The following is a 26636-nucleotide window of genomic DNA, read 5'->3' on the forward strand; positions in this document are numbered from 1 at the left end:
ACACATATGGATGTCACGTTCGTCGTATAGAGGAGACCAAAGGGCAGCGTGATGAGAATACATTCTTCTTTTAATTAAACGAAGAAACACTAAACAAACTTTACAAAATAACAAAATGAACATGACGCTATATAAACTGAGTGCTGACACAGGGAACAACACATAAACAATAACCCACAGATAAACCAAGGAATATGGCTACCTAAATATGGTTCCCAATCAGAGACAACGATAAACAGCTGCCTCTAATTGAGAACCAATCTAGGCAACCATAGACATATAAGCCCCCATAGACATATAAACCCCTAGACCAGAGAAACCCCTAGACAATACAACAACAACAAAAACACACCACCCTTGTTACACCCTGACCAAACCAAATAATAATGAAAACAAAGATAACTAAGGTCAGGGCGTGACAATGGAATCATGTAGTAACCAAAACAGTGTTAAACAAATCTAAATATATTCTATATTTGAGATTCTTCAAAGTAGCCACCCTTTGCCTTGATGACAGCTTTGCACACTCTTGGCCTTCTCTCAAACAGCTTCATGAGGTAGTCACCTGGAAACCACCTGGAAACCACTAAAGTTAATTAGTGAAATGTATTTCCTTCTTAATGCATTTGAGCCAATCAGTTGTATTGTGACAAGGTTGGGGTGGTATACAGAATATAGCCCTATTTGGTATAAGACCAAGTCCATATTATGGCAAGAACAGCTCATATAAGCAAAGAGAAACAACAGCCCATCATTATTTGAAGACATGAAGTTCAGTCAATGTGGAAAATTTCAAGAACTTCAAAAGTTTCAATGCAGTCGCAATAACCATCAAGGCCTATTATGAAGCTGGCTCGCATGAGGACCACCACAGGAAAGGAAAACCCAGAGTTACCCCTGCTGCAGAGGATAAGTTCATTAGTTACCAGCCTCAGAAGTTCAAGTTACAGACACATCTCAACATCAAGTGCTCAGAGGAGACTGCGTGAATCAGGCCTTCATGGTCTATTTGCTGCAAAGAAACCACTACTAAAAGGACACCAATAAGAATAAAAGACGTACTTGGGCCAAGAAACACGAGCAATTGACATTAGACCGGTGGAAATCTGTCCGTTAATCTGATGAGTCCAAATGTGAGATTTTTGGTTCCAACCACCATGTCTTTGTGAGACGCAGATTAGGTGAATGGATAATCACAGAATGTGTGGTTCCCACCGTGAAGCATGGAGGAGGAGGTGTGATGATGTTGTGGTGCTTTGCTGGTGACACTGACAGTGATTTATTTAGAATTCAAGGCACACTTAACCAGCCTGGCTACCACAGCATTATGCAGCAATACACCATCCCATCTGGTTTGTGCTTAGTGGGACTACCATTTGTTTTTAAACAGGACAATGACCCAACACACCTCTAGGCTGCGTAAGAGCTATTTGATCAAGAAGGAGAGTGATGGAGTGCTGCATCAGATGACCTGGCATCCACAATCACCTGACCTCAACCCAATTGAGATGGTTTAGGATGAGTTAGACCGTAGAGTGAAGCAAAAGCAGCCAAAAGGTGCTCAGAATATGTGGGAACTCCTTCAAGACTGTTGGAAAAGCATTCCATGTGGAGCTGGTTGAGAGAATGCCAAGAGGGTGCATTGCTGTCATCAAGGCAAAGTGTGGCTACTTTGAAGAATCTAACAGGTAAAATATATTTTGATTTGTAAAACACTTCTTTGGTTAAGACATGATTCCATATGTGTTTTTTCATAGTTTTGATGTCTTCACTATTATTCTACAATGTAGAAAATAGTAAAAAAAAAAAAAAAAATTAAATAAATTTAAAAAACTTTGAGTAGGTGTGTCCAAACTTTTGACTGATACTGTATATAAAGTGTAATATTGGAATGCAAAATCTAAATTGAAAACATTTCAGCTATATATCTGACATGGTACAGAGGTGTCTTATTTTTGTTAAGACCATAATCATGTGTGTGAGTTGTATACTTTTGATTCAAAGTAGATTTGTTTAAGACTATCAAGAAACACTCTGTGTGACCCTGATTTAGCCCACTGCAATAAAAGGTTCAAGATAAATTAATTAATCAAAATAAGTAATTAATCAAAAGAGGCCAACATTCAGTACCACAGCAACAAGGGGGAACAAGTATACACAGGTAAATAATCTAGTTGCTGCTGTTTAGGAAAGAAAGACTCACACAACAACATTGGTCTCTACGTGGGTGCTGGAGTTGGCATGAACATGCTTTCAGCTCTATCAAAAAAAGTGTTTTGATGTGTGATCATGAGAACACATGAAAGTGTCACTTTGCACTTTAAAACGAGTTGTTTTTATTTTGTCTTCTTCACACTGAAATCCACAAGTGTGAATATTCTTCAAGACAAAACAACTTAAGACTCACTAAGAGTTAACCATTAGCCCCGCCCGCCCTTAATACCTGCCTTGTGATCAGTGTTGAACATGTAGTTCAACGAGTAATAAAACTACATTTTGCAGTAGCTTGGTGGTAGTTCAACTAAATTCAAATTGAGGTAGTGTTTTCAGTAGTTGATTACTTTTTTTCTATGTAGCAGTGTAGCTAACTACCGGAACAACACTACTTTTTTTGCAAAAATGTGATTAAATATGGTTGCCTAATTTTCACTTGACACATTGCTTTTGTGTTTAATAGGCTAAGTTACACATTCTGTTAACATATGACCACAAAGATATCTGTTCTTGCAATTTGTAGTCTGTGACATTTCTGATTTACATACTGTATGATCATTTTTAACGCAGTAGTTTGGATGTAGTGAACTACTTTTTCAAGGTAACTTTAGTTGAGTAAACTATAGTTTTCATAGGGGTAACTTTTGTGTAGCTTAACTTCATTTGGTGTGAAGTAATTGGTAGCTTGGTAAACTATATTTTCAGAGTAGTATCCCCAACACTGCTTGTGATGTCCTCTCTACATTAACCATAGTTTAATAAGTATGGAATTACCACACACCAGCATAGGACAACTGAATGTTAACTATTTATAATGGCATTTTAATTTTTCAGCCTTTTACAGTAACATTAACCTACTGCTGACTTTACAGAGAATTACTTGACTATGAGTGTGCTTCTGGGATGTCCCCATGATTGACAGCTGAGATAGCTCTTATTTGTTTGACGAAATGCTTTCTTTCCTAGATGCAGAGCAGGCAAAGAGTAGAGAAACTGTGGGAAAATAATATTCAAAGTAATACAAGCACTGTATAGCATCTCTATATAAAAAATATATAAAAAATCAGTGGAGGCTGCTTGCATCAAATAGGGCATTATTAAGTGCATCTGCAGACAAATGATGGCCAAACTGAAACATTTGAAAATTCAAACAAAACGATAATGGATCAGGTATAACTCTCCATAATGATGGTATCCTTCTAGACAGAACGGATGGAAAGGAAAATAACGCCACCTGTTGTCTCAGGTGAAATTCTCCAGAGGTGTCTACTTTCACAGCCTGATCGAGTTACACATGAAAGGTAGCATATACTTGTCTTGTTATGCTGAAAACAGGATGGTGAAAGGGGTATTCATCGCAATCGTATTTCCAAAAAAACACTTACATAAAAATAGATATGATGATTTACGATGTGTCATAAACATTGAGAGTGCATGATATTTCATTTGTTCCAAAATATCCATAATCATCATCTAGCCCCGCCTAGTTGGGTTGGTACTGAGGTGAGCCTGTGCTATAAACAGGTCACCAGACAGACGGGAGGTGAGACGAGCTAGTGAACCCAAAGGTATGAGGACGGTGACTTCATCAGGTACTTCTAGGATATTTTGACAGAAAGCGGTCTGCGTTTTGACACATTTACGCACAAGACAAGACTTCATCTGAGGACGTGCCTGTTTTTACTTGAGATTCTGATACAATTTGGATAGAAAACTAGCAGTAGGCTATAGGATAAATAATAATAGACAACATGAAACTTGAAGTATTCTGTGGAAACCACCACAACGAGGTGAAATCTTTGCAGGAGCTGTGCAGCGATGCCGAGGGCAGCGTCCGCTCGCCTCTCTCCGGTGAGGAAGAGTTGGGTTCGGATGGGGACTGCGTGGCGCACAGCCCGCCACCTGTCACACCCGGCGTAGACGGCATAGGCATTGGCAAACCGTACATACGGAGACCAAAACCTCCGTACTCTTACATCGCACTGATTGCCATGGCTATCCGTGACTCAACATCTGGTCGTCTGACTCTGGCAGAGATCAATGACTATCTGATGAAAAAGTTTCCATTTTTCCGGGGCAGCTACACTGGTTGGAGAAATTCGGTGCGCCACAACTTGTCACTTAACGACTGTTTTCTAAAGGTCCTCCGGGACCCGTCCAGACCCTGGGGGAAAGACAACTACTGGATGCTGAATCCTCACAGCGAGTACACCTTCGCTGACGGAGTGTTCCGACGCAGGAGAAAGCGCATCAATAAAAAGACAGGCAAAGAGCAAAACGTCTCCGACCATGCTGCCGACGAGAACGCGCAAGTCACCATCACATCCACACCCCCAGCCACTAAAACCGGACCCAGCAGTGCCAAGTTCTCCAGTTCGTTCGCTATAGACAGTATCCTCAGCAAACCGTTCAAGAGACAGGAGTGGGCAGAGGATTCTCCCACCGTTGCTGCATTACCGTGGCCCGGTTACACTCAGATGATGCCACACATTATGAGAGGATCACCTGTCGCCTTGCCACATCACGCCCAGTCGATGTTCCATGTGGACTCATACGCTGCGCATGTGCTGAGGGCATACGGTGGTGGATTTTATTCAGAGAGGGACAATCGCAAAGACAGTTACCCCGCAGAATATTATTCAAAGGCATAATCAGTTTACCAGATAATCTCTACAGTACCATCGCCAACTACTTAAAAAAAAACTGACGTTTACCACCTATTAGAAATAGAACGTTTGTTGTCATAATGGACCCGAGGGGTGTAGCAAATGGAATGAAAACACTGAGTTTGCACTTGTGTACTTTAGTTATTATTGTGTATCAACTAAATGCATTTTATTGCATTACCTTAAATGTGGACAACCAGTCACCTACACAGGGCGTCGTATTATTTCATCAGGGCATTTTAGTATGGACATTTAGTGTGGGAAGGAGTAGGCTTTATGTCATTCCTTTGAGGTTCTGTGGTAATTTCCCTTTAAATCAAGGGCATTTTTTTGTGCTATACAGTGTACAGTTTATGATGTATAGATTATAGGCTATTTATGTCGTTGGTTTGTTGAAAAGTTGTTACTTTCGACAATCAGTTGAGCTTCAGAACATGCTGTTTATAACATTTGGCATGTCATTTGTGCTAGTCGAGCTGTTTGTATGTTTTTATTTTAAAAAACACGATTAATATTTGTAATAAAGAGAAACTTTAACTTTGAAATGTGATGTGTTTCTATCTTTATTATCTTATTGAATCCATAGCGCATAGATTGTGAAAAAATAAGATATACAAGATATCTGCCCTACAAGTTGTTTGCAAGAAAAATGATATTCAAAACGTCAAAATGAAGGGAACCTTTGAGAAATTAATTATGAATGACTAAATCCCAACATACCGTCAAAACCACTGACTGACTGACTGTATGTTGTAGGCCTGCAGGTGCTTTTAAAAATAAATGTAAAAATTGCCTAATCGACTTGGTCTAATATCCAACCCTTTTCAAAACACTGCTTTACCATTTCTATCAAGGCGACATATTATTAGGCTAATTTTATTCGCTCGCTGTCAAATTGAAATTGATTGGGACATGCGCGTGACATGATGCCTAATTCGTAAGGCTTCGTTGACTGAAAGCTGTCATTCAAAACGTATCCCTATCATTGTCAGCACTCAAACAATGAATGTGCTGAATGAAACACGTTGATAATGTTGTAAATATTCTTACAGTATAGGCTATTGTCGTCTCGCCTAGACTATCGCTGTATGAAATAGCATAAACACATTAAAAGGGAAACCAGGGTAAAAAGGCCAGAGAAGGGAAATAAGGACGGACGGAAGTACAAGGAAGGAGGACCTGAAGATATCGAAAAGGGTTGCGAAAGGCTAGGCTAATGGTAGGCTAATAGTAGACTAATGGTAGGCTATATATCACATCTCACTTTAATAAATCACTAAACATGATCCGGTCCCGCTTAAAAAATGACGTTCAGCTTATAAAGGCATCATAAAACCTTCGCAATGCCTTCATAAGAACTACATAAATGTGTTACAAACCATCTATAACCTTCTGTCGTGCTTTATAAAGGGTTCCTAAATATCGCAGAACTGTGTGACATAATCACCAATGTCAAATGTGAAATAACCCACTATGTCAAATATGATTTAAACACCTGCTTTATAAATTGTGACATATTGTGCTAAAAGATGGCAGACACTCTTTAATTTGAAGTCATAGTCACATTACACCTAAGGGCTGGTAGACCAAACCATCAAACTTGAAAAGCATTACTCGTTTGTATAATCTACCAGCCAATCATCTCCTACAACACCTTCTGCCACGTGTCGTTTGCACTTCTGTCCTATCGGCCCGACGTCTTGGCAATAAAGAGATGTTTGGTAACTCTTCTTGGGATAGTTTTCCTCACACGCGCGACACACATTGACCATAGGCTGTAAGGGTGTAGTCTTTCTTCTTCTCGGTAAATCCATTAATAAATAGCTTTGTCCTTTGTCCTTTGCTAATTAGCTAGCTGGAAGGTAGGGCCTGTTGTTTTTTCTCTCCCTTGAGGCCAGGGGGAATGGTTTCCACTAGATAGCACAGCCACAAGTTAAATGGGCTTAATTGTAAAAATGTACGAGGACAAAAATTAGTTTATTGGTCTTAATTTCAGGTTAGGTTAGGCATAAGTTTAGCAGTGTGGTTAAATTGTGGAAATGGGCAGAGTTGAGCCACAATTCTGACTTTGTGGCTGGGTTAACTAGTGACGACCAGGTGTAATGTTTTTGCTGATGCCTGATGACAAATACTTGACTCAGTAAGGTCGTTCCCGTTGAATTATATAGTCACTCCCACTAAGGTCCAGGTTTGAATGGTTGATATCCCAGGCTTGTATATGATGTGTGAGCAATAGCGTTAAATGTACTGTAGTCTACAAAAGGAAATTCAACATAAGGAACTTGAAAGTGTCTTTATTCTGGAACCAAGATACATGTTCCTCAGTACACAAACAAGCACACAACAATATAATGAGCCATACTGTGCAGGTGCTGGGCCCAGTCAGGTCTTTGACATATTCACCCACTCCGCCACTGACTTCACCCACTCCCCCACTGAAAGATCAGCCACAAACGGATGCCACCTTTGTAACAGGTTGTATTCAAGCCCTAGTCTCCATTATGGGAACAGAAGAGGAATGCCTGTTGCGGTAGTCTCAGGTAGGACTACTCCAAATAATCTTGGCTCTGACACACACACGCACACACACTTCAACTCAGGCTTTGTTGGTCCATCAACCCATCTAAATACCTCTCACACCGTACAGCAACCTGTAGATCATGAGAACCATAGATGTATAATCTATTTATTGACAATGTATGTAGTGTCCTGTAATACTTTAAAGTGAGACTCCTTCGGTCAATCATAACACATCCATAAGGACTCTATATCACATGACACTGAACTTACTTTAAAGTCAGACACCTTTGGTCATTCATAACACATACTAACAGATACTAACAGCTAAAACAAATAAATATTAAATATTATTTTTACATTTTTAAAACAATACAAATACTTTAAGTCTAAAAAAGTCCAGCAATGCAATTACATTGAACATTACACAGGGCTACGAATAGAATAGCTTGTCCCTGAGCTGGTGGACAGATGGTTCTTGTCTCTGCCTGCTGGAGGTTCCAACCTTAAAAGTAACCACAAAGAAAGTTAGCAGGTCTGTTAGAAAATACCTTTGCCACACCATCTGGTTAAGGACATTTCTGTGCTGAACCAGAAATACTCTAAATGGGGGAGATGAGAAACTCATTTTGATTCGTTTTATTAGATTCCTCTTAAATTTACAAATCTCATGACATGACTATGAGACATTGATGTTTATTGGGGGATTTGTATTTAGTTGAGCCTGTTAGTTGGCTACATTTTGTGTTGGTATAGTTAGCTAGCTATGTAACTTAGCTGGCTAGCAATTGCTGTGAAGTCCCCAAAATTATTTGAAATAACGATTGAGGTAGCTATGTAATATAACTCATTGCTTAACTACTACAAACTAAATTAAATTACAATAGATAACGCTTAACTTACACATTTTTTGCTGTCCAGTGGCACCACAAGTGGGAATTTGATTTGCGAATACCATCACATGGGGGCTTACTGCACTGCAGAAACACCAGTGAACCAAACAACAGTGCATGCTTTAAATGGGAATTAAAGGGAAACTACACTCAAAAATGTACGTTTCGAAGATTTTTCCCGGACCTCTTAAAGGGTCCATGGTTGCATTTTAAGCATTGTTGTGAACACAGAAAATCTAATTTTGTGGTTTCTCTATTTAAAAAAGTGTGAGAAAGCCAGAAAAAAATTGGGTAAATCCGAAACCTGGAAAACAAATGCAAGATAATCAAATGTGCGGAAAAAAATGTATGAATTAGGCAAAAGAGAAAAACTGATTTAAAATGCACTACTAAGTTGTTGTTTTTTGCTATGCAAGACTGCACTTTCGAGCGTGTCATCCTGCAGCACAGCATTATGGGGAAAGTTAAGGTCAGGTACAATATTGGCTATGCACCAAGACGGAAAGAGGTTGGGCCAAACTATAAATGTTTTAGAGTAATATATATGCCATTTAGCAGACACATTATCCAAAGCAACTTACAGTAATGCGTGCATACATTTTTACATATTGGTGGTCCCGGGAATTGAACACACTATCTTGGCGTTGCAATGCTCTACCAAGATGCTTGACAAGGTTAATATGATTTCTAGAGTCTTTATTAAGCGTTGCTTATGCCACCCTTTATAAAGCACATGTTTATGTCCTATTTGACATAGTGGGTTATGTCACATTTGACTTTGCTGGTTATGTCACACAGTTATGCCACATTTATGAACCCTTTATAGAGCATGAAATAAGGTTATATATGATTTGCAACACATTTATGTAGTGTTTATGAAGTCTTTATGAAGGCTTTATGAAGCCTTTATAAGCTGCAGGTCATCTATAGCGGGACCAATGATCCAATAACATGAGTTATATCCCTTCAAATGTTTCATATATATTATTCGAGATTTAAACTAACATTGTTACGAATATCACAGTAGGCAACTTCATATGTAGGCCTACTGCGTTACAAGAATCATTAATAACTATCGTTATTTGCAAAAATAAGTTGGCATACTATTACTACTACTAATAATAATAACAACTACAACAATAATAATACATTCAGCTATGATGTTCTTTATATAAATTATGTTTATCATTATTAATGTGGCACAAATGTCATTATTAATTGGTTCCTGTATTGGGGCAGAAATACGCCAAAGTATTTTTCTGTGTCCGAGAAGCTTGCTGTGTGTGATACAGACATTCAGTATATAAATATATATATATATATATATATATATATATATATATATATATATATATATATATATTCTGTCTGAAGTTACAAATAGCCGACGCCTCAAATAGAGACACATGAGCAGGGTGAGGGAGAATCACGATGTAGACTTTAAGTGGATTTCAGTCCACATCGATTTTTTGTTAGATTTTTACCAAGACGATATTGCAGTATCTCTCATTCTGTGCGTTACATTTTCAAAACCTTCCAAGTATTCTTCTGTGACTGAGACAAAAAAGTTCCTTGAACCAGCTGTGCATCCTGAACGCAGCGGGGTTATTATTGCCGGAAATTCTGAGGAGATTATGTTCTCTACCTTTGTTTTTATAATGAAAAATGATCTTATCTCCACATCCTTGTTTGGTTAGGAGTTTGAGCTTGTCATTTCTAACTGTTGCATCAAAGCTATTGGCTTAAAATACCTTACTGTTATTACACATTCAACGGGTAGAACAAATTGCTAACACCGCGTCTCCAAATAGCTTCAATGTCGTCATTAAATCTTTGACTTGATCATTTTGTTATTTTCCTGTATTCCCTTATAGGAATATAAATGCATATTTGGTTAAATTATATTGCATGTACAGCCAAAGGTGTCGTCTATCCATGTTTCCTCGATTATTTTTTTATTTAGATTGCCTGAACTGATTTGAATTTCATTTGAACTTATCCTGATCACATTAATTGGTAGAGGCGACACTTCCTACCAGTTTTCGTTTGACCTTCTTTTGTTTCCCCAAACATAATCTCCTTACAAGCATTGTGTATGCATTACGCATGGTACAATGTTCCCCAGCATATGGGCACAATCTGCATGCATGCATGGTTTCCTCTTGTACATTATAAGGCCTAGACTCATTTGTTTAGCTTCTAAATAATTATAAACTCAAAACGACAGAACAATAACAACAAAATAACATCATAATCATCATCATTAGGGTACTATAAATATGGAAACATTTACATCTATCTCCAAGACCTCATTTGGATCTGTGCAATTAATTCAGCTCTCGGGGGATATGATCCAGGCTCGAGCCCGTAAACTGACACTCGCGCGATGTGTGTGGTATACTGGCAGCGCCTGATGGAAAAAGCATGGTTCCACTCATGGCAAAGTCCTATCCTGAACATCCCCCAACAAATTAACACGACAACTAAGGACTATTATTACCTTTGCTAGACAAAACCGCAAGCTCGAAGAAGCTCTGACTGTTCAGCAAAATACTATTATCTGTAGTTATCTACTCTTCTTGTATTTTTTTCCATCTTCAAGTACATCATAGGTCCAATGTGCTATCATTCAAGCGCAACCTATTTTGAATAAGGACAACAGAGAGCATCATGAATGAACACAATAATTAATTAATTAGAATACTATCACAGTATATATATTGTACAACTAAACTAGAATTCTACTAAATAGAATAGGGCTATACTGTGTTTCTGTCTCTGGTATATAAGCAAGCGGTGTCATAGTTAATTTGGAACCATTGCCTTCATCCTTTGGCTGTTGCAGTGTTGACTGCAGTGTCTAAATAAGTTTGATAAATGGTGTAATTGCGTGTATTAGAGTTGTGAGGAGCGGGTGGGAGGAGGTCTCTGTTAGTCCTCTGCTCTGCACTGTGTTATGTGTGGCTCTTGCTAGAATTATGTCTGGACGGAGGCCAGATCTGGCAGGGGTTGGATCTGGAGATCCTAGCGATTTCTTAGAGGGATTTAGCCGGGATCTATAGGGCAGAGAGAGATTGAAGAATTGATAGGTGGTCGAGTTTTGTTTGGCCGAGTGGGATATGCGCAGGAAAGTCGAAGAGCTTTATGTTTCCCCTCTTAAAGGGTTATTTCCAGAGATGGCCACAGTGAGACGGAGTTGGAGCAGCGGCCACACCGATACACAGCTGTTTTTCCTGATTATAACAGCAATACACGTGCAGTGAATCGCCACTGGACACTAACTTATTCGATTATCCATTTGGAAACATATTTTCTAGAACGTCTGAAGTAGCTGACTGAAGAGGATTTGGTGTAGCCTACTTCTTAGACATTTCAGGGCAGTATTAGACATTTCAGGTCAGTGGAACAAAAGTCGAGCAAGGCATTGGTCGTAGCCTACACGTGTCCTTCTGTGTCTCTAAAGTGGACGCAAACATGACGACTGAGAGCTCACAGCAACATCTGGTGCCGTCTCATCCTCTGAGATGCAGCCCAGCAGCCGGAGTGATGCACGCCACACCGATGAGCGCACAGCCAGTGGCGGAGAGCTCAACAAATGCATCAACTAAAGGGAAAAAGGGCAACTCTGGCTTGAGGCGACCTGAGAAACCGCCCTATTCATACATCGCCCTCATTGTGATGGCTATCCAAAGCTCCCCGACAAAGACGCTTACTCTGGCAGAAATATATCAGTTCCTTCAGGCCCGTTTCCCGTTCTTTATGGGGTCTTACCAGGGCTGGAAAAACTCAGTGAGGCACAACCTGTCTTTAAACGAGTGCTTCATCAAACTGCCTAAGGGCCTCGGCAGACCAGGGAAGGGCCACTACTGGACTATAGACCCGGGCAGCGAGTTTATGTTCGAGGAGGGATCCTTCCGTCGCAGACCTCGCGGATTCCGTAGGAAATGCCAAGCTCTGAAACCAATGTATCGAATGATGAATGGCATCGGTTTTGGAGCGTCGATACTTCCCCAAAACTTTGATTTCCAGAACCCCTCCGCGTCCTTGGCATGTCATGCCAACGGTTACAACCTGGACGTGATGGGGAACACGATGCCAGGGAGCTACGACGGGCTGGGTGGAGGGCATCATGTCCCTCATATGTCACCAAGCCCCGGGTCCACCTACATGGCGGCTTGTCAGGTGGCGTCTAATGGAGACTACTGCCCGGACAGCAGTAGTAGCCCTTTGCACACCTCCCCGGCTGCGATGGCAGTGGGCACTTTGGACTGTCATTCTCCCTACGCCAGTGCTTCTCCCTACGCCAGTGCCCCCTCACACTGGGCATCACCTGGTATGTCTCCATATATCAAGCAGCAATCCCTGGCCTCAAACAGTCCCACATCCTCCGCCTTGCACTCCAGCATGTCCCCATACTCTCTGGAGCAAAGCTATATCCATCACAACGGAAGGGACTCATCTGACATTTCAGGTAGGCTTTACTTTCCTGTCAATATAGGCGAACACAATCTTTAATTTGTGCAATATATGGCCAATTATAAAATATACAACTCGTATACAACCAATCGTCCACTCCGATGGATAGTTTGCATTAAATAGTTCGTATTTATATGAGCTATTTTATTTGTAAGTAGTCGAGATGGGCAATTGCAAATTGCGAATCAGAGGGAAGTAGACATCTGGCCTAGTTAGGCAACACGGACATTACTCTGCTTGTCCACTTATGACCAAAAGACTATTACAGAACTATGAAAATATGACGAAAAATATAAACAATAAAGTCATATTTCTAACAATATTAAAGCAAATGCTATTGCCAAGATTAACAGAATCATTCCCAATAAAGTTGAACACGTAGCCTAGATTTTATTTTCAAGTCCTTATTGAAAATGCTCCAAACAACAATATGTGACATGACAATAATATGACAACACCCAATTATGTGTAAATTAATATACAACAATATATCTATGTCAACACTGAATACAGTTTTACCTATCTATAAAAATGGTTTATTGTGACCATTGTGAACATGTGACCTTTACTTAATGGTCTCCGAAAGGTTTACACTTATTGAACAACACATAAATGGTATAACGGTAATATTACTGAAATAAATAAATAGGTTCAACAGAAACACCACTGCTGTTTCTGAAATAGTTATAGATTTTACAGATATTAGGCTAAAGCAGCATTATCTCAATACTGTCGTGTACGTAATAAATATAAGCAAATTCAGGACTAAATAGAAAGCAAAGTAATTATGGTATATATTTAAAATGTGATGAAAATAGAACGACACTCACAACATTCTGAAATGCCAACCTTAAATATGCAAATAGGTCTACTATTTTCACATTGTAAAAGTAATGTTTCATAAATTCGTTTGTTTTTCGTGATCATGTATGCTCTAAATGATCTGCATGTTTAAGGAAAAATTCAAGCCTACCATTTTATAAAAATAAATGGAGTATATTCCATTTAGATAAATACAACGTCCAAATATTGGTACCTATAGGCTGAAACACACGCCATGGATTGCAGTCATTATGTGTATTAGAATAAGTTGTTATAGTATTTACAAGGTTGGTGTTTGACTGTCACGTCTCTTCCATCTGTTTGCAGTGGGATTATCTCGATACTCAAGCCCTTCATCGCCAGTGTGTGACAGGAAAGATCTTTTTTTAAACTTTAACGGAATTTCTTCGTTTCACCCGGCGACTGCCAGTGGATCATACTATCACCAGCTACATCACCATCACCAGAGCGTCTGTCAGGATGTCAAGCCATGCATCATGTGAAATAAACGCAATAAGACCATTGCCATCTTGGATGAAGCTCACATGAACTACACTATATACAAGCTATACGCTTATACCATTTGTCCCTTGCCAAGTCCGGTACAAATATCTAAGACGAATTAGGGGAATGTAGGCTATATATACATAACGTCGGGCACTCTATTTGTCTCTGAGAAGGTCTGTGTCACGACACCATTCCGGAGAATTTAAAAACGACGGAGTGCATGAAGTAAAAATTGAAAAAATGCATGTATTGCCATTGTCCAACACGTTGTCAATCACGGCTCAGACAGCTCGTCCATGCCATGATCTATTCAGAAGTTATTGTATCATTCAATATTGTAGGTTAGTGTGTGAGTACCAGTTATCGACATGGATAAAATGTAATATCCAACCACATTAAATGTGTTTACTTAAAAATACATGCACATTCACCCCGGGTTATCTTTAGCTATTTGCACTTACTTCTAGACCCCAGAGTTTTCTTTTTTTTAAGATTTCGCTGTAGGCTACAGCAAGCCAATAAATATATATATTTTAAAACTGTTTGGGTTAGTTTTTATTCAAAGGTAAATGTATACAGCAAGGGAATTATTTCCCAAGATTGCGTTTGAGACAATTTTACCACTTTATGACAATGAGGTGTTTTGGTATGTTGTTTTTGTTATTGCAAACCTTAATATAACTGTTGTTATTGTTATAGCATATTATTTTAATTCAATGAATGCACTGTTTACAAATAATTACACAACATATTAATACCTATAATGTATTATTCAGCATAAACTGTACAAATGCAATGTTTGATTTAGTTATCAATCAGTAGCCTTGCGAAACATGAATATTAGATGGACATTTCAATTAGAAATGTATTCAAAGGTAAAGTTACATTGCAACAATGAGAATGGGAACCCTGGTGAATGGTGAATCGGGGAAAACACGAGAGCCAAGCGAATCCACATCCCTAAAATCTGATGTCTTAAAAAAAAGCATAGCTAAAATTACGACCACAGGCAGCTCACCTTCTCCATACTACATACAACTGAAACCTAGTACTAATTTAACCCTCCTATTGTGTTCGTTTCATGTTCTGTGTTTCCAGTCCAAAATTACCGCCCCATTATAGCTGATCATAAATCCATAATAACACATATATTATCACCTCATGTTGTGTTACATCTTTTGATCAACTTAAGTTATTGTAAACATTACAAGTTTTGAACTTCTATTTGCTATTTATGGCCTGTAGGCCTCATTGACCTGAGCTCAGACAACTCGTTTTGAGTAAAGATAGCATAATGTATGGGTTATTTTGACTATAACAAATACTCAGATGAAACATATTGTGCTATTTTTCACAGACTACTTTGTGTCAAAATGTAACAATGACTCTCTCCTCCTCACCAGTGTCACGATGAAAGATATGTTCAAGAGCCTCACATACAGTATATCGTTTGGTCATTGTGCTGCCACAGAATGAATTGTGAGCAAGGCCTCAAAAAAGCTTTTATATACCAGAGCTGCGAGAAAAGTTCTATATATTACTGAAAGAATGTTGCGACTGTTTGTGAGAATGCCAACAGGAGTGGTTCCCGTGGGGAACATTTTCTATTGGGGGTTGCCATGGAAGCCAAGAAGGGGAGTGAGGTGTGTGTGTGTGTGTGTGTGTGTGTGTGTGTGTGTGTGTGTGTGTGTGTGTGTGCTCAAACACACATGCATGTGGGGGTCTGGGAGAGGGAAGTGTGTACATCTGATTAATGGGCATGTGCCTGAACTCAATTTTATACACTAATTGTAGTCTCATCCATTCACTTCTAATGACCGGTCATTTTTGACCGGGAACACCACAGGTGTACAAAAGTTACATAAAACACTCAAAATGAAATGAAAATCATCTAAATATATTTTGTGTGTTCAGATGCCCTGTGTGGACAAAGTCATGGAACCTTGTGACAATCAGATTAAATTAACTACATTTTTCAGAGAGAAACCTCGTAAATCGGTCGAATTCGACCGGAACCCACCGACAAATTTAGAAATATTGCGGTTGAAAACGAACATCTCTTCATGCTAGAGATATTAAAATAAAATAGCTCATCTGAATGTTGTGCGCTTTCTTGCTGATCTTCGCAGCAAACATATGACTTGTACTCTATAGTGTTAATTTAAATTATTTAGTGAATTAATAGCCAGTGTGATCGACTATCTAACATGTTCATACTAATATGAACATATTGTTACAGAATTGTTACAGGATACATTTGATAAATAATCATGAGGGCATTAGCGTACATTTTAAATACAAAATTTGAGAAATCTGTGAAATGGGGACTTTGAAAATGCAGCATCCATTACAAACATTTAAACATACTTAGGCCTACTATTCAAACAATATAGTTTATTCTCTAGATCCTCATTTATCAATCTGATTTGGAGGAATGACTCTGTTGTGTGTGGGCAGTTGTTTTCTAGATATCACTTGGTTTGACTTATTTTAAACAGTAATAAACGTGTAGCCTACACGTTTGGATAAAATTGAGGCATAGCGGTGTAGAGAGAAGAGAGAAAGAAAAATATAAAAAAGTTGGAGAAGCTTCCTTGGTTGGCCTTTGCGAAATGAATAATAGCTAAAAGGCATCAATTGTTTTGCCTGAAATCTGCATAAGTGAAACAATAGTGAAACAGAAGGTTACTCAAGTTTGGATTTGAGGCTATTAGTTAAGCATACAATTTGGTCACAAGTCCCTCTATTGCAATGATGTACCGATGTCACCACCTAGTGGTACTGGCTTACCTGTACACCTCTCATATAGACAGAGAAATGGGTAGAGGGATATTATTTTTAACTTTGTGTTTGTATTTATTAAGGATCCCTATTAGAAGCTGTGGTCAAGGAAAATTAAGGCAGTTATATACAGTTTAAATATTACATTACATTACATTTCATAACACTTTACCCAATACATTTAATGTGTTCCCTCAGGCCACTACTCCACTATCACATATTTACAATACAACATCCATGTGGCTCTGTGTAGTACTGTGCAACTCCCATAGTCTGTTCTTGACTTGGGGATTGTGAAGAGACCTTTGGTGGCATGTCTTGTGGGTTATGCATGGGTGTCTAAGCTGTGTGCTAGTAGTTTAAACAGACAACTTGGTGCTTTCAGCATATTCAACGCCTTTTACAAAAATGAGTAGTGATGAAGCCAATCTCATCTCCACTTTGAGCCATGAGATATTTACATGCATATTAATAATGTTAGCTCTCTGTGTACATTTAAGGGCCTGCCGTGCTGACCTGTTCTGAGCCAATTGTAATTTTTAGAGGTCCCTCTTTGTGGCACCTGACCATATGACTGAACAGTAGTCTGGGTGCGACAAAACTAGAGTCTGTAGGACCTGCTTGTTGATAGTGTTGTTAAAACGGCAGAGTAGTGCTTTATTATGGACAAACGTCTCCCCATCTTATCTACTGTTGTATCAACATGTTTTGACCATGACAGTTTACAATCCAGGGTTAGTCCAAGCAGTTTAGTCACCTCAACTTGCTAAATTTCCACATTATTTATTATAAGACTTAGTTGAGGTTTAGGGTTTAGTGAATGACTTGTCCCAAATACAATTATTTTAGTTTTGGGAATATTTAGGACTAGCTTATTCCTTTCCACCCATTCTGAAACTAACTGCAGCTCTTTGTTAAGTGCTGCAGTGATTTCACTTACTGTAGTAGCTGACGTGTATAGTGTTGAATCATCTGCATACGTAGACACACTGGCTTTACTCAAGACCAGTAGCATGACATTAGTAAAGATTTTAAGTAATGGGCCTAGACAGCTGCCTTGGGGAATTCCTGATTCTACCTGGATTATGTTGGAGAGGCTTCCATTAAAGAACATCCTCTGTGCTCTGTTAGACAGGTCATTCTAAATCCACAATATAGCAGAGGGTGTAAAGCCATAATACATATGTTTTTTCATCAGCAGACTATGATCGATAATGTCAAAAGCTGCACTGAAGTCTAACAAAACACCTCCCGCAATCTTTTTATCATCAATTTCTCTCAGCCAATAATCATGAATTTGTATGAGTGCTGTGCTTGTTGTATGTCCTTCCCTATAAGCATGTTGAAAGTCTGTTAAAATAGACAACAATCTTTTTTTCACTTCTTCCACACTCACTTTATAGAATTCAAAATTACAATGCTTGTCATTCATAATTTGATTAGCTATACGTGAATTTGTAGTGTCAGCATTTGATACTGGCATTTCATGCCTAAATTTGCTAATCTTGCCAATGAAAAAATCATTAAAGTAATCGGCAATATCAGTTGGTTTTGTGATGAATGAGCCATCTGATTCAATGAATGATGGAGCTGAGTTTGCCTTTTTGCCCAAATCGTAATGTAAGGTGCTCCAAATTTGTTAACTATCATTCTTTGTGTAATTTATATTTATTTCAGAGTGGAGTTTCTTCTTTTTATTCAGTTTAGTCACATGATTTCTCAATTTGCAGTACGTTTGCCAATCGGTTGTACAGCCAGACTTATTTGCCATTCCTTTGCCTCATCCCTCTTAACCATACAGTTTTTAGAGTAATTTTCTTAATGGGTGCATGCTTATTACTAACTGGAAAAAGCAATTTCATAAATGTGTCAAGTGCAGCATCTGGTTGCTCCTCATTACACACCACAGACCAACAAATATTTTTTACATCAACAACATAGGAATCACAACAAAACATATTGTATGACCTCTTATACACTGTATTAGGCCCAGGCTTCAGAACTTTGATTTTCCTAGACATGGCTACTATATTGTGATCACTTCATCCGATAGATTTGGATACTGCTTTAAAGCATTTCTGCAGCATTAGTAAAGATGTGATCAATACATGTTGATTATCAGTCAACGTGGTAGGTTGTCTGATAACCTGAACCAGGTTGCAGGCACTAGTTACAGTTTGAAGCTTTTTCTTACGTGGGTAGCTTGATGAAAGCCAGTCAATATTTAAATCACCCAGAAAAGATACCTCTCTGTTGATATCACATACATTATCAAGCATTTCTCACATGTTATCCAGATACGGACTGTTAGCACTTGGTGATCTATAGCAGCGTCCCACCAGAATGGGAGGTGAGGCAGATGAACCTGTTATCATTACTTCAACAGTATTGAACATGAGATCCTTTCTAAGCTTTACAGGAATGCGGTTCTGAATATAAATGGCAACACCTCCACATTTGGCATTTTTGTCTTTTCTGTAGATGTTATAACCATGTATTGCTACCACTTTATCATCAAAGGTATTATCTAAGTGAGTTTCAGAGGTTGTCAGCATATGAATGTCATCTGTTACTAGCAAATTATTGATTTCATGAACATTGTTTCCTAAGATAGATATGTTAATGTGGGCTATTTGTAACACTTTTCTGGGATGCTTGATTGTTTTCATAGCTTTACTGGGATGCTCAGCAGAAGTAGCCATGCTCATGGAATTTATGATAGTGCAGGGTGAGCTGCACACAGTGGATTTCCTACTAGGGCACACAGCGTTGATTACAGTAATGCATACAATAGCTGTAGGATCAGCAGAGGCCTTCGGAGCAGTTAGAGGGACACAAATTATGTTACTTAAATTGTGTCTTTCAACACCCCTGGTATAATGTACATTTGTTGAAGCATTATGACAACTCAGCAACACAATGGTAGGGATTAACTGAATTGGGCTTGGGATTTGGGCTTGATAAGTAATTGTCTCAAAGCACCCTTATAACGCTGTGAAAAGATCCAGGAACCCAAATGATTGGGTGTATCCAATCCTCCTTATAAAACAAGCTTTGTTTCCAGAAGGTATCAAAATTGTCAATTAATGATACACACAAAAGAGCGGTAATAGTGTCATAGCCAGTTATGGAGGGCTAAAAGTCTGAAACGTTCATTCCCACAATTTAGGGAGGTCACAGGGCCAGATTGTATGGGGAATTTGTTGGTGTCAAGCAGAGACCCTATCAGTTCTTTGAAATCTTCAGCTGTTCTGAGCTGCCCTTCATAATGTCATTGAATACCACAAGAACCATGATAGACTACATTTCCTGATGCCGGTTTAAAATGTTTGGGAGCAGCTTATTGATGTCCTGTACTCGTGCTTCTGGATAGCGCAACATTTTTGCTCCAGGGACTGAGACATTTCTTACCATTGAACTGCCCAATACAATGGCCGGAGAAGGGGATGGAGAAATCTGCCCATTCCTACCCCTCACACAATTCAATTAAACTTTCACGGGCCCATGAGAAGCAGGAAGGCATAAGCCCGCTGCTTCCGACAATAGGTTCAGACCTCTCACAGCAGGAGATCCCCCGTCAGATCCAAAGAGAGGGAAAGGAGCCTAACTCGACAACAAAGCCGCTGCTGGAGTCATCACAGCCGTCGCAGACACAGGCAATTCCGGAAATGAAGGCGCAGGTAGAACAGGCACCAGTGCAGCTATTCCTTATGTCATTCTGCTCCGAACCTCTTGTAGACACTCCAGTCCACTTAGCATCCTGCCTCTCTCTGCCTTCGGTTTCCACGAATTGTGACATGGGACCAGCACTGAATGGAACAATCCTCTTGCTGTTCTCCGTCTACTCCACTACAAGATGGAGGAGGAGAAGCAGATGGAGACAACTTCCTTGGCAGGCAAGTTCCAGGTAGCACAGGCCATTCGGATGTGGAATGATGACAAGGTGGGGATACAACCATCAAGCACGAGCGGCATCCAGCCACAGGAATTGAGAAAGTTCCAATTTGTGTTTTCTCCATAAGTTTGCTCAGAATTGAAATTTGAGAGGATGCAATCATATTGGGAATATTGGTATTTTATTACCCACAGTAGTAGTTAAAGTAATCTGCAGCTATACAACCATCAAATATATACCTCTGATGTCTGGAATGTGAAATGGTTCAGGTTCAATACAGCATCTAGACACTGGTAGGTGCTAGTGATCATTTCCTCTTTCATGGGCATGATACATACCTGAACATATAGACAAGACTCAGTCTTGAGCCTTCCCTCTGCCTCATTCATTACCAGGCTTACAGCTTTTCTATATGACTGGCCAGCCAGCAGCAACAACTGACCTCCAAGATTTCTCAAATTGTGGTTCATACAAAACAGGTTGAATCTGCAGTTGAATGGAAATGTATCTACTATATCATGAAGGTAAATGGTATTAGATTATTCTGCTTAGCCGAGGGTGGATGCAAATTGAATTTAATTTCAGAATATACTGTATATGGGGTCTATGTTGACTCTGGCTGGGGTCCATTCATTGTGAAAGGAAGAAAATGAAATAAATAATTTTCAAAGTACAGTATGTGTAACCACACAAAGTTATGCAGCTAATGTCAGTTACTTATAAAAAAAACAGAGTTTAGATGATGTATTCATTATCATCAACATCACCATGAAAAACCACAAGAAAAAACAAGAATGGAAAAAGTGCTCTTTCATCATCTGCAGTCATTTTTCAAATCTAAACATCATACTTTTCACTAACAGCTTCAGCAGATGTGCATGATGCATTGTGTGAGAGTATAACATTAGAAAATACTAACATTTCAGAAACGTTAAAGCAGAAAACTTTATTCTATATGTAAATGCATTAACAAAGCTGCCCCTTAACATTATAGAGATTTTATCCCTATTGCATAGATCATCATTGCACTGCAGGTTAAGTCAAATTATTAATAATCTGGATGGTCCAAGCGTGCACAACTATTTACCCCCCAAAGTCAATACTTTGTAGGGCCACCTTTTGCAGCAATTACAGCTGCAAGTCTCTTGGGGTATGTCTCTATAAGCTTGGCACATCTACCCACTGGGATTTTTGCTCATTCTTCAAGGCAAAACTCCTCTAGCTCCTTCAAGTTGGATGGGTTCCGCTTGTCTACAACAATCTTTAAGTCATACCACAGATTCTCAATTGGATTGAGGTCTGGGCTTTGACTAGACCATTCCAAGGCATTTAAATGTATCCCCTTAAACCACTTGAGTGTTGCTTTAGCAATATGCTTAGGGTAGTTGTCCTGCTGGAAGGTGAACCTCCGTCCCAGTCTCAAATCTCTGGAAGACTGAAACAGGTTTCCCTCAATTTCCCTGTATTTAGCGCCATCCATCATTCCTTCAATTCTGACCTGTTTCCCAGTCCCTGTCGATGAAAAACATCCCAACAGCAGGATGCTGAAACCACCATGCTTCATTGTGGGGATGGTGTACTCGGGGTGATGAGAGGTGTTGGGTTTGTGCCAGACATAGCGTCTTCCTTGATGGCCAAAAAGCTCAATTTTAGTCTCATCTGACCAGAGTACCTTCTTCCATATGTTTGTGGAGTCTCCCACATGCCTTTTGGCGAACAACAAACGTGTTTGCTTATTTTTTTCTTTAAACAATGGCTTTTTTTCTGGCCACTCTTCCGTAAAGTGAATTTGGATGGGCGGCCCTTTCTTGGCAGGTTTGTTGTACATATCAACGCACCACTTTTCCATTAATTTTTTAAAAATAATTTTTTCACACAAGTAATTTTTTTCATTTCACTTCACCAATTTGGACTATTTTGTGCATGTCCATTACATGAAATCCCCCCCCCAAAAAACAATTTAAATTACAGGTTGTAATGCAACAAAATGCCAAGGGGCATGAATACTTTTGCAAGGCACTCTATGTATCTCTCTCACAATCCATAGGCTACTTCCAATTGGTGGGTCCCTTACACATTAAGCATTTGCAGTCACACAGGCCTACCTCTATCCATAGGACTCCTGTGGAACTCATCACCTGATGGCATGGCCTCCTAGTCCTCCCAGGTATAGGTGAATGTTCCATTAGATGTCTGAATCCCCACCATACTCCTCTTTGCCACAGGCCTACATCCTTGCCATAGAAGAGCAGCGTATCTCTCTGATGAATAAATAAAAGGTGAAATAAGTGGGATATTTTCCAGGTTATGTAATACGTATAGACTGTGTAGTTCAACCTGGCTTTCACTACTACTTTCAATGCTGTCTAATATTCCTTCGACAACAATAACAACCACCACCAGAAACTACTAGCAACACCACTACATATCTTTATGATTCACAATCCATCATAAGTCTATTAACCCAAAACTTCTGAGGGTTTTTGTTAGGCAAAAAGCAGTTCAGCTGCCTTAATCATGCCTCATTAGTGAACCATCGCCTCATAAGAAGCCCTGACATTATGAAAAGATCGGTGTTATGTATGATTGATGATGGATAGATTCAGAATTCAGCCTGCCCATTCCCACTTGAGACAAGACAGGGCTCTTAAAAACTGGATTCTGGAGGGTGATTGTTTAACGTTTCAGAAAGGTTACTTTGCTTTAGAAAATAAAGAAATCTTTGACTAGAACATCTATTGGTTCAGCTGTGGCTGGGTAATTCCAATTATTATCCACTTTGCTCTGATGGTCAGCCATCACCTGGCAATGATGCCCTGACTCTATTTTAAAGACTATTTTCTGCAGGATAAAGGCATTATTTTCATAGATACATTACTACCTGAGCCTGGTTCCTCGCTAGGTTTCTTCCTAGGTTCCTGCCTTTCTTGGGAGTTTTTCCTAGTCACCGTGCTTCTACATCTGCATTGCTTGCTGTTTTGGGGTTTTAGGCTGGTTAGCACTTTGTGACATAGGCCGATGTAAAAAGGGCTTTATAAATCAATTTGATTGAATTTGATTGATTTCATTAGGGGTTGTGGCTGCGTGTTCCTCAATACTAAGGTACGATTCCTCAAGTGAAACAGCAACCGCAACGTGGAAGTTGATCAAAAATGTGTTTATATTGATACAACTAAACCTGATGGGGTTTACATGCGAACATTAGAAAAGCTTAAGTTTAACCTGGACCTCAGTCTCAAAATGTCCATCAGCCAATTACAATAGTCGACATAGTTACACATGACAGAACGTTACATTGTAGCTGGTCCTGTCCGTAACCTGGCACACGTTAGCCCTATGCTCACCAGCTGACAGTGATTATTTCTTGCAACAAATTCTGCATCAGCCTATCAATGATCTTAGACTTTATATCCACCAACCTGTGGCATTTCTTAGGTCAACTTGGCCACCAGAGAGATATTTAAAACCTCCAAATTCAAGGTTTACTTTTGTTCCACTCGGTCTGTAAAATGTAGTGTCCCAATAGGCTATTGTATGATGCATCCTTGACTAGGCTACGTTGCAGACAAAATTAAAAAGGCACGTTTTCGCATATAAGCTTTTGCCTGTCAGTTTCACACACATTCATAAGCTTTCGCAGCAATACAAATGTAGGAGGATTACACATGTACGTTTATAAGTTGAAGACACTCGTGGTCATGTCAAATAGCTGTAATTTACCCCTTACTACAATCACTAATTGGTGGAGTGATTCACTAAGGCGGTAAAGCCCAGGCACGGCCCAGAGACAACAGTTAGTCAGAAGCCCCCACGGGGCAAGGTTTTTATTTGCATATGTGACAAAGTAGATGATTATGAAAATGCATATACAACTTTGGAAGCCTACATTTAGGTGATGACTATTAGGCCACAGCAATGTATTTGGCCGAAAGGTTCAAGAAAGACGTAGTTCCGTATTAAACTAATTCTAAATCTTCATTTTCAAGTATTTGGCAACACTTCACTTCTCAGCACACTAACACAATAAATGTAGTTCTACATTTCAAATGGGGAAATCAACTCATATGGGACTCAAACACTTGCCACAGTTTGTGATAAATAAGAGGAACTAGGTGTTCAACACTGGAAGCTACACTGAACTAAAATATGAACACAAAATGTAAAATGTGGGTTCTATGTTTCATGAGCTGAAAAAATAAATCCCTGAAATTATTTTTCTTAAATTCTGTGCACAAATGTGTTTACGTCCCTGTTAGTGAGCTTTTCTCCTTTGCCAAGATAATCCATCCACCTGACAGGTGTGGCAAATCAATAATTTATTAAACAGCATGATCATTACACGGGTGCACTTGTGGTGGGGAGAATAAAAGGCCACTTTAAAATGTGCAGTTTTGTCAGACAACACAATGCCTCATATGTCTCAAGTTTTTAGGAAAAACTCATTCTGATTGGTTGGTCCTGGCTCACCAGTGGATGGTCTTGGCTGCCAAGTGGGTGGGCCTATGCCCTCCCAGCCCAACATAGCTGCACCCCTGCCCAGTCATGTGAAAACCATAGATTAGGGCCTAATCAATTCATTTGAATTGACTCATTTCTTTAAATGAGCTGTACCTCAGTAAAATCCTTGAAATTGTTGCATGTTGCATTTATATTTTTGTTCACTATATATGGCCAGTCAGTCAAATGCATGTGATCTAGTATGATTATCAGAATCTGCTGTTGGACTTCTGTTAAAGGTATAGTTTGTATATGACGTTATCAGTAAACATGTAAGGTCAGGTGACCAACATTAAACAAAATTAAAGGTCAGGTGACCTCGCCGGGTCAGAAGGGAGCTTGATATTTTCCAGTGAGCAACATCTGCCATCAATCAACAAACAACTCTTTTGAGGTAAATAAATCTGCTGCTCTAATGGGAAATCAATTATTAGGCTATCACTAAAGTTTTTTTTATGTCCTACCGGTGGCGACCCATCATTCAGGTGGCAGAGCCCCACCTGTTCAGCTAAAATAATAATAAAATCAAATCAATTATTGCCTGTTTTGCACTCGGAATTCCAAGTCGGGTACTCTGTCCTCTTTCTAGAGCTCCGACCTGAAGATCACTGACGTTATGATTCAACCTTGTTTTTTCAGAGTTCCCAATTGTTTTGAAAGCACCAAGAATCCAGAGAATGACAGACTTTGATGAGAAAGTTTGATGACAAAATTTGCCCACGAAGGACCACTACACCAGCTTCCTGTTCAAGTGAGCACAACAAGGTGAGTCCAAAAATGTATTGTATGCTGCTGCATAAATAATATGCCAGGGAGATATGTATACTGTAGCTAAGAAAATAATACTAATTGTATTTGTTGTTTAGTAAGATGTTAGCTGTTGCTGGTGCACATGTTTTAGATAAACATCATCATCGAATATTGTAAGAGCTTTCATTGTCTGCGCATGTGCCCCCTTTATTTATCATACGGTTCTGACTTGGTGTACAGGGAGAATACTGTAAGAATTGCACATGTTCTGAATTCTGTCGCTGTACACTACAAAAGTGCTGAACAAATAGTTATGTTGACGAAGTCCGTCCTAGCTCGCTGGTTAATGTCTTAATCGAAATTACGGATTGACTCTTATCCACTCGTTGTCCCCTCATGCCATAGTTTGTACATCTCAAATGTCAGTAGAAACCACATTTGTTTAAGCAAGTCAGCCATATCAGCTATGTTTTTTAAAGGCAGTAAATGAGGCTGAATGAACTGTTTCGCTTCCAGACAAGGCTCCGCTGATAGCCAGGTGTAGCAGTGGTAAGGATTCACTCCATGGTGCAGAAAAGAAAGCTCTGCTGTTGGGACAGCTTTATGTAGGCCCTAACA

General features: G+C 39.3%; 2 protein-coding genes across 2 annotated transcripts; both read left to right on the forward strand.

Moving 5' to 3' along the window:
* Nucleotides 1–3776: 3776 nt before the first annotated feature.
* On the forward strand, nt 3777–5402 carry LOC139387087 (forkhead box protein Q1-like). Its single transcript, XM_071133082.1, has one exon. The coding sequence runs from the start codon at nt 3966–3968 to the stop codon at nt 4863–4865; it is 900 nt and encodes a 299-aa protein (XP_070989183.1). The 5' UTR covers nt 3777–3965; the 3' UTR covers nt 4866–5402.
* Nucleotides 5403–11290: 5888 nt separating this feature from the next.
* LOC139387139 (forkhead box protein F2-like) lies at nt 11291–14578 on the forward strand. The gene is made up of 2 exons (XM_071133162.1): nt 11291–12761; nt 13916–14578. The coding sequence occupies exons 1-2, from the start codon at nt 11765–11767 to the stop codon at nt 14089–14091; spliced, it is 1173 nt and encodes a 390-aa protein (XP_070989263.1). The 5' UTR covers nt 11291–11764; the 3' UTR covers nt 14092–14578.
* The last annotated feature ends 12058 nt before the right edge of the window (nt 14579–26636 follow it).

This window comes from Oncorhynchus clarkii, chromosome 28, assembly GCF_045791955.1.
Source record: "Oncorhynchus clarkii lewisi isolate Uvic-CL-2024 chromosome 28, UVic_Ocla_1.0, whole genome shotgun sequence".
In the NCBI taxonomy this organism is placed as follows: Eukaryota; Metazoa; Chordata; class Actinopteri; order Salmoniformes; family Salmonidae; genus Oncorhynchus; species Oncorhynchus clarkii.

What these genes read in the sequence shown, in the direction of transcription:
- LOC139387087 (XM_071133082.1), top strand. Translation starts at nt 3,966, where the DNA reads ATGAAACTTGAAGTATTCTGTGGAAACCACCACAACGAGGTGAAATCT.
- LOC139387139 (XM_071133162.1), top strand. Translation starts at nt 11,765, where the DNA reads ATGACGACTGAGAGCTCACAGCAACATCTGGTGCCGTCTCATCCTCTG. An exon ending in GGACTCATCTGACATTTCAG is followed by an intron (nt 12,762 to 13,915) that starts GTAGGCTTTACT and finishes ATCTGTTTGCAG; the next exon opens with TGGGATTATCTCGATACTCA.